General features: G+C 47.0%; 1 protein-coding gene across 1 annotated transcript; it reads right to left on the reverse strand.

Annotated features, from left to right (window-relative positions):
• Window positions 1–34: 34 nt before the first annotated feature.
• Window positions 35–10,147, reverse strand: FTH1 (ferritin heavy chain 1). Its single transcript, XM_048852854.2, has 4 exons — window positions 9,870–10,147; window positions 7,243–7,389; window positions 5,103–5,228; window positions 35–358 (listed from the first exon to the last, which is right to left on the reverse strand). The coding sequence occupies exons 1-4, from the start codon at window positions 9,978–9,980 to the stop codon at window positions 194–196; spliced, it is 549 nt and encodes a 182-aa protein (XP_048708811.1). The 5' UTR covers window positions 9,981–10,147; the 3' UTR covers window positions 35–193.
• Window positions 10,148–17,043: the final 6,896 nt, after the last annotated feature.

The raw sequence follows: 17,043 nt of genomic DNA on the forward strand, positions 1-17,043 counted from the left end.
TCCCACATTACAGTGCAAAGCAAATAAAACAAACTTGAAACAAGTCACTTTAATGGATGTAAGGTGTTACAAACAAAGAAACAAAGGTGAGATTTTTTGGTACAGAATGACATTATCCAACAGTAGATGCATGCACTGCTGGGCAGCAAGCTAGGAGACCTACTGAAACCCATGGGTGGCCTATCCTGAGGCTTTAGTTCTCACTGTCACTGTCCCCCAGGGTGTGCTTGTCAAAGAGGTACTCTGCCATCCCATATTTGGGTGCCCCCATCTTGCGCAGGTTGGTCACATGCTCACCCAGCTCTTTGATGGCCTTCACCTGCTCATCCAGGTAGTGGGTTTCAATGAAGTCACACAACTAAAGAGGGGAGAAGACAGTTAAGTCAGTATTATTTATTCAGCCAATGGGAGGCCTTGACAGAATCAAAGAATGGAAAGTGCCAGAACCCAAGATCCAGAGGGAGCATGGCACTACCTCCTAAGCCAGTGTGTTAGGCGGAGGGGGGGCTGATTTCTTACTACATGTTTCTTCCTCAGGGGGAGAAAAAGAACTGCCCCTCCCCCCCTTAAGACAGGGTTATACTCTTGAACCACCAGAGGAGAAAAGCCTTTGATTTACCAGAGACACCAAAACATCTCAAATTATTCTAAGTGGAAGATCCCAGATCACCTATACATAGGCACATCCCAGTGCCCAGTAGTATACTGATAGGGCTGCTGTTTTTCAGGGTTTATTTTTAGTAAGTTGAGTTGTGTTTGTCTAAAGTTTTAAGGTTTTTAGAGCTTGTGTGAATACCTTACTCATTAAGAAAAGGAGTACTTGTGGCACCTAGAGACTAACAAATTTAAAAGCTTATGCTCTAATAAATTTGTTAGTCTCTAGGTGCCACAAGTACTCTCTTTTTGCAGATACAGACTAACACAGCTGCTACTCTGAAACCTGTAATTACTCATTAAGGTACATACAAAATTACAGTATACATTACTGTAATCAGTAATCTTTGTAATGTGTGCTGTTTCAAAACAAGATCTTTAGTATGCAGCAGCAAGGTCTACACAGACTAATTAATGCACAATATAGTGTACTTTAGTAATCACACCTCTGTACTCCACATACAGCTCTGTGCACAAAAGCCCTTAGATACCAGAAATGATTGTGTTTACTGGATAAATACCAGTTTCATTTTTGGAATCAGGATGTTTTATACTGACATCATAACCAACTCTAAAGCAGCTTTCACCACAGCTCAAGACTATGCTAGAGTCACTTTCACCTTCCATTATTTCTAGCTATGGAAGCCTCCTGTAGTATTTACATTTCTAACCTTTACTATTTATACCCTTTGAATACTTCAATTGTTCATGTTTTCTTAAAATAACTAAAGGCAACTAGGTACATTTAAAAGCATTTACTCAATCCCCTGATCTTGTTGCTTGCCCCTGAATTTCTACAATGGAATCTCAGAAGATTTTCATAACACATGTGCCTGCATCATTAAATCAACTTCTTCCCACTCCCCTCCAAATTCTGTTTAAGTTTCCAGCTGTGAGGAGTCTCCATAAAGTTGTATTATTCACAGGAGACCTGCAGTTTTTCAGACATGAATTCAGGATTCACAGCTACTTTTACCTCCCATGCATAAGAGCAGCCCAAAGCTTCATGGGTATCTTAGAGACAGCTATTAGATGCATATTAAGCTAAGAATCAGAATGAATCCACAGCCAGTCACCAGGCTACTGAGATGAGGAAGAGCATCTTTGCCAGCAGGCTGGCTAACCTAGTGAGGAGGGCTTTAAACTAGGTTCACCGGGGGAAGGAGACCAAAGCCCTGAGGTAAGTGGGAAAGCGGGATACCGGGAGGAAGCACAGGCAGGAATGTCTGTGAGGGGAGGGCTCCTGCCTCATACTGGGAATGAGGGGCGATCAACAGGTTCTCTCAAGTGCTTATATACGAATGCACAAAGCCTTGGAAACAAGCAGGGAGAACTGGAGGTCCTGGTGATGTCAAGGAACTATGACGTGATTGGAATAACAGAGACTTGGTGGGATAACTCACATGACTGGAGTACTGTCATGGATGGATATAAACTGTTCAGGAAGGACAGGCAGGGCAGAAAAGGTGGGGGAGTAGCACTGTATGTAAGGGAGCAGTATGACTGCTCAGAGCTCTGGTACGAAACTGTAGAAAAACCTGAGTGTCTCTGGATTAAGTTTAGAAGTGTGTGCAACAAGAGTTATGTAGTGGTGGGAGTCTGCTATAGACCACCGGACCAGGGGGATGAGGTGGAGGAGGCTTTCTTCCGGCAGCTCACGGAAGCTACTGGATCGCATGCCCTGATTCTCATGGGTGACTTTAATTTTCCTGATATCTGCTGGGAGAGCAATACAGCGGTGCATAGACAATCCAGGAAGTTTTTGGAAAGCGTAGGGGACAATTTCCTGGCGCAAGTGCTAGAGGAGCCAACTAGGGGGGGCGCTTTTCTTGACCTGCTGCTCACAAACCGGGTAGAATTAGTGGGGGAAGCAAAAGTGGATGGGAATCTGGGAGGCAGCGACCATGAGTTGGTTGAGTTCAGGATCCTGACGCAGGGAAGAAAGGTAAGCAGCAGGATACGGACCCTGGACTTCAGGAAAGCAGACTTCGACTCCCTCAGGGAACGGATGGCCAGGATCCCCTGGGGGACTAACATGAAGAGGAAAGGAGTCCAGGAGAGCTGGCTGTATTTCAAGGAATCCCTGTTGAGGTTACAGGGACAAGCCATCCCGATGAGTCGAAAGAATAGTAAATATGGCAGACGACCAGCTTGGCTTAATGGTGAAATCCTAGCGGAACATAAAAAAGAAGCTTACAAGAAGTGGAAGGTTGGACATATGACCAGGGAAGAGTAACAAGAAGGGTTTCTTCAGGTATGTTGGCAACAAGAAGAAAGCCAAGGAAAGTGTGGGCCCCTTACTGAATGAGGGAGGCAACCTAGTGACAGAGGATGTGGAAAAAGCTAATGTACTCCATGCTTTTTTTGCCTCTGTCTTCACTAACAAGGTCAGCTCCCAGACTGCTGCACTGGGCATCACAAAATGGGGAAGAGATGGCCAGCCCTCTGTGGAGATAGAGGTGGTTAGGGACTATTTAGAAAAGCTGGACGTGCACAAGTCCATGGGGCCGGACGAGTTGCATCCGAGAGTGCTGAAGGAATTGGCGGCTGTGATTGCAGAGCCATTGGCCATTATCTTTGAAAACTCGTGGCGAACCGGGGAAGTCCCGGATGACTGGAAAGGCTAATGTAGTGCCCATCTTTAAAAAAGGGAAGAAGGAGGATCCTGGGAACTACAGGCCAGTCAGCCTCACCTCAGTCCCTGGAAAAATCATGGAGCAGGTCCTCAAAGAATCAATCCTGAAGCACTTGCATGAGAGGAAAGTGATCAGGAACAGCCAGCATGGATTCACCAAGGGAAGGTCATGCCTGACTAATCTAATCGCCTTTTATGATGAGATTACTGGTTCTGTGGATGAAGGGAAAGCAGTGGATGTATTGTTTCTTGACTTTAGCAAAGCTTTTGACACGGTCTCCCACAGTATTCTTGTCAGCAAGTTAAGGAAGTATGGGCTGGATGAATGCACTATAAGGTGGGTAGAAAGCTGGCTAGATTGTCGGGCTCATCGGGTAGTGATCAATGGCTCCATGTCTAGTTGGCAGCCGGTATCAAGTGGAGTGCCCCAAGGGTCGGTCCTGGGGCCGGTTTTGTTCAATATCTTCATAAATGATCTGGAGGATGGTGTGGATTGCACTCTCAGCAAGTTTGCAGATGACACTAAACTGGGAGGAGTGGTAGATACGCTGGAGGGGAGGGATAGGATACAGAGGGACCTAGACAAATTGGAGGATTGGGCCAAAAGAAATCTGATGAGGTTCAATAAGGATAAGTGCAGGGTCCTGCACTTAGGACGGAAGAATCCAATGCACCGCTACAGACTAGGGGCCGAATGGCTAGGCAGCAGTTCTGCGGAAGAGGACCTAGGGGTTACAGTGGACGAGAAGCTGGATATGAGTCAGCAGTGTGCCCTTGTTGCCAAGAAGGCCAATGGCATTTTGGAATGTATAAGTAGGGGCATAGCAAGCAGATCGAAGGACGTGGTCGTTCCCCTCTATTCGACATTGGTGAGGCCTCATCTGGAGTACTGTGTCTAGTTTTGGGCCCCACACTAGAAGAAGAATGTGGATAAATTGGAGAGAGTCCAGCGAAGGGCAACAAAAATGATTCGGGGTCTAGAACACATGAGTTATGAGGAGAGGCTGAGGGAGCTGGGATTGTTTAGCCTGCAGAAGAGAAGAATGAGGGGGGATTTGATAGCTGCTTTCAACTACCTGAAAGGGGGTTCCAAAGAGGATGGCTCTAGACTGTTCTCAGTGGTAGCAGATGACAGAACGAGGAGTAATGGTCTCAAGTTGCAGTGGGGGAGGTTTAGATTGGATATTAGGAAAAACTTTTTCACTATGAGGGTGGTGAAACACTGGAATGCGTTACCTAGGGAGGTGGTAGAATCTCCTTCCTTAGAGGTTTTTAAGGTCAGGCTTGACAAAGCCCTGGCTGGGATGATTTAACTGGGAATTGGTCCTGCTTTGAGCAGGGGGTTGGACTAGATGACCTTCTGGGGTCCCTTCCAACCCTGATATTCTATGATTTATCACTCTAAGCATTATTTTCAGTCAGCTTTCCAGAAATATGTTCAGATAGATGTTCTCGGCTGTTGAAAAAAGCCAGCTCCCTCAAGACACAACTGGAGTAAAGGGTTGCAAGACAGCCTAATGCCACCCATGTGCACACCACAGTGGTTTATCAGCCAATTCAACAACCCATCAGTTCTGTCAATGTTTTTCATAGGACTGAGTGGATGTTTACATTAACTGTAGGAAAGGGGCTAAGATACAGGCTGCCCTCCTTCAAAGGAAGACGCTCCACTCTGAATTTTACCCCTTCCTCAGGTTTGGGGCAAATTCCAGCATGTGTTGCAGAGATTGCATGGACGCCCCCCTCCCCCAAACCCTTCATCATTAAAGGCTTGCATAACCACATTCCAATCACAGCTTCAGCTTCCACTTACATGAGGGTCATTCTTGTCAGTTGCCAGCTTGTGCAGATCAAGGAGTGACTGGTTCACATTCTTTTCCAGGTGCAAGGCACACTCCATTGCTGTCAGCCCATTCTCCCAATCATCACGATCTGGTTTCTAATATAGGAAAGAGAAAGCACACAACATAAGAATGGCCATACTGGGTCAGACCAAAGGTCCATCCAGGCCAGTATCCTGTCTGCGGACAGTGGCCAATGCCAGGTGCGCCAGAGGGAGTAAACCTAATGAGAATGATTAGTGATCTTTCCCATGCTATCCATCTCCACCTGCTGACAAACAGAGGCTAGGGACACCATTCCTTACCCATCCTGGCTAACAGCCATTAATGGACTTAGCCTCCATGAATTTATCTAGTTCTCTTTTAAACCCTGTTATAGTCCTAGCCTTCACAACCTCCTCAGACAAGGAGTTCCACAGGTTGACCGAGCACTGTGTGAAAAAGCTTCCTTTTATTTGTTTTAAGCCTGCTGCCCGTTAATTTCATTTGGTGGCCCCTAGTTCTTAAATTTATTAATTAACTTAAGTTCATTTGGTGGCCCCATACCACAACTTAGCTACCATCAGAGGCCCCACACAGCAGCAGGGCAGAGAACAGACACTCAGTTCAACAGAATCTCATTGGAACCAAGACACTGGACTTTGAAGGTTTAAGTTTGGCAAGTTACCTTTCTGAACTATGGTCCATCTTACCAGATTAGTTAGGAATATTTTTACCATAGTGGCAGTATAGAGGTGCTGTTCAAGAATCTATATAACCCCAGAGCAGCCTAGTACTAAACAATCTGTGTAGACTACAGAAGTGTTCACCTGGTTTAAAGAGTCCCAAATCTATCCAAGATTTTATTAGCGCCACATTATCTAAGCATCTCTCCAAAGTGATCTTATTGGTGTCTCTCTTGAGAAGGTCTGACATTAGCAACAGTTGCTAATATAAGGCCACATATGTACAGGTGACAGCTTTACTATCTAGAACAGTGGAGGGTTTTGCCTACCCTTGTTTGGTGGATCAATCCTCTATGTAAATTTCAAGAAATGAAGCTTCTATACATGGGAAAGTGACCTAGTGTGCAGCCTGAAAATTAAGTGTCATGAGACAACTCACCAGCAGCTCAGTACTACAGGGAAATCTGGTCTTCAGCCAGATAAGCCACTGCTTTAAGCCAACCCAGGTCTCCAAAAGAAGGGGTGAGGAAGTGAAAACCAGAATATTTGTTGTGCAAGGGCCAGTGCTCCTGACCCGTGATTTTATTCAGGAAGTGAAGATAGTAGTGTTAAGTAATTACTGGTGTTCTGAAAGGCTTTGCAACACATGCAGTCTTCTGACCAGACTGATGCTCAAGAGCACCTGTTGTAGCACTGGGGATATGTAAAAACAGAACAGTTCAGTTGCTTCTAGCAGCAAGATTCTCCTGAATGCCTTTATTAGTTTTACTTTAAATTTGAGACTCACAATGAAGCATTTTGAACCTCTTTAAAGAGTCATTTCTATACCACATAGCTGATACAAAACCACCACTAAGCCAGTCTGGATATGTTGATTACAGACTCTTAGCTAATCTACTCCCATGGGATTCTGCAGGGAAGGCATAGCACCCCACTGGAAACACCATGATATTAGGGTTTCCCTGGCAACCATGAATCTAAAGAGGACTAACATCAGTGGCAAGACAAAACAGAAGCTGAGCTGAGGGAGAGCTCCAGTTGATATGATTTGCAAGAGACTAGCATGGGAAGGTGGTTATTTCATGTACAGTGTAGAACCAGCTCTGAGTACATCTTTAGACTAAATGTGTTGTGTATCACAGGAAAGACATACATACTAGGAGATTAAAAATACTGTAGTACCAGTATCAAACTATCATGGATGGTTGTATTTACCAGATCTCTGCACTGCAATTTTTTCCCCCCAGTGCCTATTCACAAGTTCATAAAATACAAAGTATCTATGTGCCTACTATTACACTACTAGTGACTTGTTAGCCAACATTTGAGGAGATTGCCCATACTGGCTTTCATAGCCAGTCTCTTCCAGCCTGGGAGCAGGCCAGAAGAGGAAGTTACCATACTGCACTTTATGCCCTTGAGGCATCTCCTTAGCATGGCTGCTAACCTTGATGTCCTGCAAAAAGATGCGACCGCCCCTCTGGTTCTGCAGCTTCATGAGTTTTTCAGCATGCTCACGCTCCTCGTGGGACTGGTGCAGGAAATACTTGGCAAAGTTCTTTAGAGCCACATCATCCCGGTCAAAATAGAAAGACTGAAAACAAAATTCAGATACTGCAATCAAGACTTCTGCATTCACAGGCTCCCAGACCAATGATCTTAATAATCAACTGAATTCGGTCATTCCTACTGTTCCCTTCATTCCGGAGCTGTCAAGTTAGCAGGCTTTGGGATGTGGCGTAACTTCCACTCTATAGCAGATTGCAACTTGATACCTGTGCTCCTAAAAGGGACTGTGTGTGCACACATGCCCAGCCATTTCACCCCTGCACACCTCAGGTTGGAAGCCAGTTTGACTTTACAGGGAGTTAGCAGAAATCTTAGTTCAAAAACCCCCCCCAGGCCGAACGGTATCCCTTCTGAGCACCATACTTTAAAAATCTGACAGCAGAAAGGAAGAGAAGCTGAAGAGATCAGTTTAGCATGTATGAAGTGCTATACACCCCTACTACAGTAAAAATGTTATCCAGGAAGTTGGGGGAATGGGGGGGGGGGCGCGCGTGCTGGTTAGTCAAAAATGCTGGTTAAGTTAGAGTTATACTTACCAATGGAGGGAGGGAGTTTGGGTGTGGGAGGCGGCGGCAGCGGCTCAGAGCAGGGGGTTGAGGCACAGGAGGGTTTTGGGGTGCCAGATCTAGGCAGCTCCCCACAAGCAGCCACATGTCCCTGCTGCTCGTAGCAAGGAGGCACAGCCAGACAGTTCTGCACACTGCCTCAGCCCACAGGCACAGCCCCCACTGGTTCCCAGCCAATGGGACCTGAGAAGCCAGCGCTCAGGGCAGGGGCAGTGCCCAGAGCCTCCAGTGGCTGTTCTTCTGCATAGGAGCAGCAGGAACATGTCCCCACTTCAGGGAAGACCTGTGGAGCCAGGTAGGGAGCCTGCCGGCTCTGCACCAACTGGACTTTTAATGGATATCAGAAATGCTGGTTTCTAGAGCTTTCAGGTTGGTAAAGTGCCAGATACCACAGCTTTTACTGTATTGGGAACAAGCTGTTGATGCTGATTACAGTTCAGTATCGTGCTCCTGTAACAGCTTAAGATGGCCATTTACTATCTGAACACATTTTTGGGCCAGATACTTCTTTGTGCTTTGCTTAGCCCTTTTTTAGAATGGAAGTTGTAGAAAGTTCTGTTCTCACTTTTGGAGAAATGAATATGTTTGTAAATGATAAACAAGTATCACTTTGACATTGTTCTTTTTTGCTAAATTGGATTATGTTTTGAGCTCTGTACAGGACCTAGTGCTATATTCCTCTAACATCTTGTTTTCTCTAGGTCACATGTTAAAAAGCATGTCCTGTTCTTTAACTTCTTAACCACACTTTGGTGCTTTTTTGAAGTCTGATCGTATGACCAGAAGTGGGACATTTGGAAAGATACCAGAGTCTGATCTACTTCAGAGCAGATTGCAGAGTGACCCTTAAAGAGCTTCTCAAAATGTGCTCTTCTTGCAAGAGACATTAGCTTTATAAGCCACTGGGCAGGTGATAAAGCTAATCTAAAACTAGTATAACAGAACTTTGATGTCACTGCAAATGACTAGAGGTGAGCATTTGGCAGCACTTTAAGTCAAGGGATCGGTGTTTACAGTGTTTGTACAGAGCACTAGGCACCTACTTAGTTGAGGTCAATTCACAACTGAAGGGAGCAATAAATACACAACCCTGCTCTCCTCTGATTTGAAATGCCAAGTGAGTCTGAATCTTTCTAGTATCTGCTAATCCAAGAGTGAAGTTTCTAGTGCTGTTGTGGCAATTCATATGGCACCTCAGAAGTACACCAAACACTCCCATCTACTATCAAGGCTAGTTTGAAGTTCTCCCTCTGCCTCAAGGGGCATCCCTGACCAGAGAGTTTGAGTCCATCACTGAGGAGCTAAAGATACACTTATGGGCTGTGAGTCTACCATCTTAGGCGCAGTACGCGGCCTCACCAGCAGGGAGAAAACCCTTACCACACGGATAGTCAAGGCCTACCGACAGAGAGAAGCGCCCCACCCCCACCAGAAGAAAGAGGCCCTGGGCGAGGGACCCACGCCAGGGGCGGCAGCTGCCGCGCCAGCAGGCTCTGCTCCGGCCTCAGCCCCAGGCCGGCGCCGGGAACAGCCCCGCGGGGCAGCTGCCTGCGCCGCGCAGATAAACCCGGGCCGCGCCCGCGGCGGCTCAGCCAGGAGGCGCCTCCCCTGCGGGCCAGACCGCTCCCGGGGCCGGGCCGGGCCGGAACCGCTGCGTCACCCGGCTCCGCCTCGGAGCCCGCTCGGAGCCGAGTCCCCCAGCGGCGGGGGAGGAGACGGGAGAGCGGGGCAGGCCGCGAGGGCAAGGCTGACCCCGCCCGCCCGCCCGCGCTGCCCCGCCCCCCGGCAACAAAGGAGGCGAGACTCGGGGCTTCCTCCCCGGCTCCCTCCGGGCCCCCGCGCGCGGCTGAGGCGCCTGGTAGAGGCCCCCCCCGGCCCATCGGCCCCCCCGCTCCCGCAGTAGTAACGCGGCCAAGGCCCGGCCCGGCCCGGCACTCACCATGCTGAGGTACACGTAGGAGGCGTAGAGCTCCAGGTTGATCTGGCGGTTAACGGCCGCCTCGCAGTCCTGGTTGTAGTTCTGGCGCACCTGGGATGGAGACGAAGACATGGCGCTGCTGTTCCTGCTGCTGCTGCTGCTACGGGAGCCGAGAGGATACAAGGGTCGAGGCGGGGGGGGGAGTCCGAGCGGCGGCGGCGGTTCCGTCCAAACACTGTTGAAGCAGGAACCTCCGGGGCTCGGGTCTGTCTAGGTCGCGTGGTCTGAACCCCCGCAGCCCCCGCCGCCGCCTTATATACCCACGTCGGAGAGCGCGCCGGGAGGCCACGCCCAGCCCGCGCGCGCGCTCGTCAGCAGGGGCCGGCGCAGCAGAGGGACCCGCCCTGCGCAGAGGCGGGGCCGCCTGTCTCAGCGTGACTCAGCGCGTCGCGCCGCTGGGCGCGTGTCTCGGCTACACAGCGAGGGCCGCGGGGCCCACCTGTGGCTGTCCGGCCTCCCCCTCAGGCCCCCGTGTGCCCGCTCGCAGCCAGCCGGCGCTGAGCCACACGCAACGCCAACCTCGGTGCGGGCAGAGCCTTGCTCTTCCCCTCTCCGCCCAAACCCCTTCACTGGAGCAGTCCTGGGTCCTTCTGCCCGCCAAGAGTGACACACCCCCACTTTCTCTCTCAATTCATGACAGAATAATGCATCCCATGGCTTGGGAAGATGATCTGGCCCAGCTGTGTATATCCCATAAAGGACCATCCACACCTGCAGCACTTCGTAATAATAATAATAATAATTAATAAAGAAATAACAATAATTCTTGGCACTTCTATAACGCCTCTGCTACAAGGATCACAATTTGCTTTCAAAACGTATGTTGGTATCGTTGCTTTTAGCTCACTAGCACCTTACTGAGGGCTGCTTTAGAAATATAAACAAGAAACACTGTTAACACTTCAATCTTAGATTTAATTTGTCATTGCCCAGACCTTACTTTTGTTTCCTGGTGTGAGAGAAATGGGCCTTGCTCTGATGACATCTTTTTCAGGACTGAATCTGCTCAGTTATAAAACCCAAGGAGCCAGAATGGCCAGAGTCTCCTAGTCCATAATAATAGTGGTCTTGAAGCCAAATTTCTCTTTATGTACATCTGTATAACACAAGTGAAATTAGTAGGGTTGCCAAGTAGTAAACTGAGGGCAGAATCTGGCCCTGAGTGTTTTGAAAGGTAGATGGATATTCTCCTAGAACAACAATAAGAATAGCAGTTTTAACTACCTTGATATGAACTGGATGAAGTACTTATTAATTAAGGTAGGGTATTTTGGGGAGAAGTAATTTCTTGATCACTTACATAACAGTTGTTTTTCTGCCAGTTTGTTTTGAAGATGACTCCAGTTGTACAGGAAATTAGTGTAAATGCTCCATTGGGTAACAATGACGGCTGCTAATTTAAGTTTGATATCGTAACAGACAAGTGATGCATGGACGTAACACAATGACAATGCACTTTAAAGAGAAGATTTCACAATATGAGACAGATAACCACAGAATACTATTTATGAATGACTGATTGGAGGATTACTGGGGTTTTAAAACACTTTTGACAAGAGTCTTCCAGAAAAGGCTCTGAAGGAAAATAATAACCATCTAATTTAAGTGAAAATCCCAGTGGGTCTTACAAACTAATCAAACAATAGGGAATTAACTGAGTTGTAAGAAATCTCTGCCCCTCAAAGTGGAGGGAATTCTTTGATAGGGTCTTGCAGCAATCCATATCGGGATACATGATTTTATATGTTAACAACTTAGAGGAAAAAGAGGACAACAAGTTGGTAAAGCTGACAAATGATATAATAATGGTATAACGTACACGAGTCCTAGTAAGAAACTAAATTTTATTGCCTGGTTCAAGTCACTTGATCTGGGTCAGGGTGAGAAAGTTTAACACCTTTATCATATGACAGGAGTCAGTGGTGTACTATAGAATAATTCTTTTCCTTATTTAAATTAAATGCAGAGAAAAACATAGTGTCAGTTAAAATAAGAACCAAAAACTAAGATGGCCAGTTAGTAAAATAGTAATAGAGAAGTCATGGATGAAGGTCAGGGTAGACAATCCAAGCTCTCTGACAGATGGGAGGAATATTTTTGCATCTGATTGAGTACTGCCAACCCTACATGTTCAAATATCATGAACCAGGGCCCCAAAATCATGAGATTTTTTAAAAATAATAAATCTTGGGTTTTCTTTCTTTGTTTTCTGGTTTCTGAGCCTTTAAGGTGTACTATGGTCACAACCACAGCCAAGGGCTGGAAACTCCCTTTTTCTTAAAATGAAAGCTAAAATTCTCGGGTAACTTCATAATAGGATCTGGGACTTTATAAAAAACACCAAATATCAGGAGACTCATGATAAAATCACCGTGACTGAAACTCAGCAGTTTTCTGATCAAAAGTTCACTTCTTGTTCTCAAAACAGTTCCTGTTGCAGTGACCTTGTTCAGTCATTGACATGGATACACAACCTAGAGCTTACTGTGACTCATGGAGCTCATGGAACAAATGATTAAGAAATCAACTTGCAAACATCTAGAAGATAATCAGGTAATAAGTAACAGTCAGCATGGATTTGTCAAGAACAAATTGTGTCAAACCAACCTGACAGCTTTCTTTGACAGGGTAACAAGCCTTGTGGATAGGGGTGAAGAGGTAGATGTGGTATATCTTGACTTTAGTAAGGCTTTTGATACTGTCTCACATGACCTTCTCATAAACAAACTAGGGAAATACAACCTAGATGGAGCTACTATAAGGTGGGTGCATAACTGGTTGGAAAATCGTTCCCAGAGAGTAGTTATCAGTGGTTCACAGTCATGCTGGAAGTGCATAACAAGTGGGGTCCCACAGGGATCAGTCCTCGGTCCAGTTCTGTTCAATATCTTCATCAATGGTTTAGATAATGGCATAGAGAGTACACTTATAAAGTTTGTGGACGATACCAAGCTGGGAGGGGTTGCAAATGCTTTGGAGGATAGGATTAAAACTCAAAATGATCTGGACAAACTGGAGAAATGATCTGAAGTAAATAGGATGAAATTCAATAAAGACAAATGTTAAGTACAGTGGAGTCCCATCATACGCGCACTTAACTTAGGTGAATTCAACTATATGCGCTCAGCAAAAAAAAAGAATAACAATAACTCGCAGCGGTGGAGTACTGTACAGGAGTCGACGGGAGAGCGCTCGGGGGTCGATTTATCGCGTCTAGACTAGATGCGATAAATTGACCCCCGCTGGATCGATTGCTGCCCGCCGATCCGGTGAGCATCTCGCCGCGCTGAGTGTGATTCTAGTGTTTAAAGATACGTATTTTTCATACAACATGGCCCCTAAACGCAAGCCAACTACTTCATCTGGTGCTCAACTGAAGAAACAGCGATCTGTTCCAACGCTGGAGGAAAAACTGGCTGCGTTGGACTTATTGAGAGATGATATGTCGGTCTCCACCGTGGTGCGTAAATATGGCCTCAACGAATCTAGCATCCGTGCCATCAAGATTCGAGAGACAGAAATTCGTCAAGCTGTGGCATCAAGTGCTCCGATAACTGCTACGGTGACGAGCCAGGTGCGTGATAAGACTTTAGTGAAAACTGAAAAGGCATTGAACTTCTGGCTGGAAGACATGAACCGTAAACGGGTGCCTATCGATGGCAACACGTTGCGAGAAAAGGCTCTTAGCCTCTACGCGCTGTTCAAACCTCCCGCTGAAGAGGGACAGCCTTCTGATGAAAAGGAATTCAAAAACAGCCAAGCAGTTTAGGAACCGCTTCAACCTCAAAAACGTGCAGACTACTAGTGAAGCTGCATCTGCCAATGAAGAGGCAGCAAAAAGCCTACCCCGAACAATTAAAGAAAATCACAGAAGAAAAGGGCTACCTTCCGGAACAAGTTTTTAATGCTGACGAGACTGGGCTCTTCTGGGAAAAAATGCCCAACCGCACTTACACTTCGAAATCAGAAAGACAAGCCCCTGGCTTCAAAGCAGCTAAAGACCGTGTGACTGTGTTGTTATGTGGCAATACGGCTGGGCATTTAATAAAGCCGGGCTTCCTCTACAGGGCTGCAAATCCCCGTGCCCTAAAAGGCAAGAACAAAATTCTCCTGCCTGTGTTCTGGCAATCAAATAAAAAGGCTTGGGTGATGGCAGCATTATTTCTGGATTGGTTCCACAAGTGTTTCATTCCGGAGGTCAAGCGGTACCTCGAAGAGAAAGGACTTGACTTTACAGTGTTGCTGATCGTAGACAATGCTCCTGGCCACCCTGCGGCACTCCGGTTTGCGCATAACGACGTTGAAGTCGTCTTTCTTCCTTTTTTATTCTTTCATTCTTCCGTCTCTCTCTCTTTTTTACTATACGCGATTTTCGCCTTATGCGCTGACTTTAGAACCTAACCCCTGCATAAGATGTGACTCCACTGTATTCCACTTAGGAAGGAACAATCAGTTGCACACGTACAAAATAGGAAATGACTGCCTAGGAAGGAGTACTGCGGAAAGGGATCTGGGGGTCATAGTGGATCACAAGCTAAATAGGAGTCAACAGTGTAGCGCTGTTGCAAAAGAAGCAAATATCATTCTGGGATGTATTAGCAGGAGTACTGTAAGCAAGACACAAGAAGTAATTCTTCCACTCTACTCCACACTGATTAGGCCTCAACTGGAGTATTGTGTCCAGTTCTGGGTGCCACATTTCAGGAAAGATGTGGACAAATTGGAGAAAGTCCAGAGAAGAGCAACAAAAATGATTAAAGGTGAAAACATGACCTATGAGGGAAGATTGAAAAAACTGAGTTTGTTTAGTCTGGAGAAGAGATGACTGAGAGGGGACATGACAACAGTTTTCAAGTACATAAAAGGTTGTCACAAGGAGGAGGGAGAAAGATTGTTCTTAACCTCTGAGGATAGGACAAGAAGCAATGGGCTTAAATTGCAGCAAGGGCGGTGTAGGTTGGACATTAGGAAAAACTTCCTAACTGTCAGAGTGGTTAAGCACTGGAATAAATTGCCTAGGGAGGTTGTGGAATCTCCATCATTGGGGATTTTCAAGAGCAGGTTGGACAAACACCTGTCAGGGATGGTCTAGATAATACTTAGTCCTGCCTTGAGTGCAGGGGACTGGACTAGATGACCTCTCGAGGTCCCTTCCAGTTCTATGATTCTATGTTTTTCATTGTCAGTGACTGGATGTATGTGTGTATTACATCTGTCAGTACAGGAATACGGTCAAAGGCATTATGGATGTCCTAAAGAAATAGCCAATATCCTTCTTGGTTTTGTTTAGATGTCTTCTGTCCCTCCTGAAGGACTGACCATCAGATGTGGTTGTTACATATGACCTTAGTGTGGATGATATATCAATTACTTTGGCAGGTTGCCAGCGTTCTGTTTGAAATCTTACATTTTCCTCCACTGGTAAAAGAAGTAACATTTTGACACTTTTTTCTCTGCATTTTTCCTGTTTTAGTTCCCTGCCATATTGCTCTTTTTGCACCTACTTCAGGTTTTTTATTGTTATATTTGGCTCAAGAAATTTGCCAGATGTTCACACTAAAGTTTTTCTTGTTTTGCTCATGAGTCTGTAAACTGGTGACCCTAAAAAAATCCTTGTGCAGTACAGTGCAATATTCTAGAAATGCTAATGTTGAACCTACAAAGTGGCAGTTCTCTTGAATCGAGTTCTTTCCTGTTTGTACTTGACTTGCCTGCTAATTCTTTTGACTGTGCACAACATGGTGTATTTGAACTTATATAACAGAGAATTGCCAAAATGAATTATCTGTGAATTGTGGGCCAGTGCTATTTATTCTTCCACAATCTTGTGGTGAACAAACTGTGATTTACAATGTGTTATTACATTGCTACACGAAACATTGTGCAACAGCTCAGTTTAAAAACACTTGAGCAGTAGTCCGCTAAGAGATAATCTTTCTCATTTAACTCAGATAGTTCTGTGCCAGCCTTAGGCTAAAGGTGATCAGGAATGTCATGTGGTTTCATCGGTTCTTTTACATTCTGCTTTCTGTATTGATTGTAGATTTCACAATTGTAACCTTAGCTTTAATTACAACATTTATGCCTGGCCAGAATAAGACATCTTGGGCTCTCCTCTTACACTTCTCACTATCCAGGTGGATACAATGAAGTACGCATAGCATTTCCAACCCTCATGCGGTATGTTTTTTATAATATGATGCCCTTTGTACAGAATCAATTCATATTCAGCAATTTCATATTTATAATCCCAGTAGATTTTATGCTTCCAGGTTTGTAGGCTTTTTCTCTCTAGGCCATCCATCTAGAACAGAGGTGGGAAAACGACAGCCCACGGGCCACATCTGGCCCGCGGGACCCTCCTGCCCAGCCCCTGAACCCCTGGCCCAGGAGGCTAGCCCCCTCCCCCTCAGCTCACTGTGCCACCGGCGCAATGCTCTGGGCGGCGGGGCTGGGAGCTCCTGGGGCAGCGCAGCTGCAGAGCCCGGCCTGACCCGGTGCTCGGTGCTGCACGGTGCGTGACCGGCTCCAGCCGGGCGGCACGGCTGTAGCGCCGCCAGCCACCGGTGCTCCAGGCAGCACGGTAAGGGGGCAGGGAGCGGGGGGGTTTGGAGAGAGGGCAGGGGAGTTCGGGGTGGTGGTTGGGGCGATCAGAGGGTGGGGAACGGGGGGTTGAATGGGGGCAGAGCTCCCGGGGGGGCAGTTAGGAAGGAGGGGGGTTGGATGGGGCGGCGAGGGGCAGTCAAGGGCAGGGGTTCCGGGGGCAGTCAGGGGACAGGGAGAAGGGGTGGTTGGATGGCAAGTCAGGAATGAGAGGAGGGGTTGGATGGGATGGCGGGGGGCAGTCAGGGGTGGGGGTTCCGGGGGGTGGTCAGGGGACAGGGAGCGGGTTGGGGTGAATGGGGCAGGTGTCCCGGGGGGGCATCAGAGAACGGGGGGGGGTGTTGGATGGGGCAGGAGTCCCGGGGGGGCCATCAAGGGGCAAGAAGCAGGGCGGGGTGGGGACCAAGCCACACCTGGCTGTTTGGGGAGGCACAGCCGTCCCTAACTGGCCCTCCATACAATTTCCGAAACCCAATGTGGCCCTCAGGCCAAAAAGTTTGCCTACCTCTGATCTAGAAATACTCTTTCAAAC

Source organism: Caretta caretta, chromosome 6 (genome assembly GCF_965140235.1).
Source record: "Caretta caretta isolate rCarCar2 chromosome 6, rCarCar1.hap1, whole genome shotgun sequence".
Classification (NCBI taxonomy): Eukaryota; Metazoa; Chordata; order Testudines; family Cheloniidae; genus Caretta; species Caretta caretta.

Coding starts and splice junctions, on each gene's coding strand:
- FTH1 (XM_048852854.2), bottom strand. CDS start 9,980: ATGTCTTCGTCTCCATCCCAGGTGCGCCAGAACTACAACCAGGACTGC. Junction 7,390..9,869: donor CCTACGTGTACCTCAGCATG/GTGAGTGCCGGG, acceptor TTTTGTTTTCAG/TCTTTCTATTTTGACCGGGA. Junction 359..5,102: donor CTGACAAGAATGACCCTCAT/GTAAGTGGAAGC, acceptor TCCCCTCTTTAG/TTGTGTGACTTCATTGAAAC.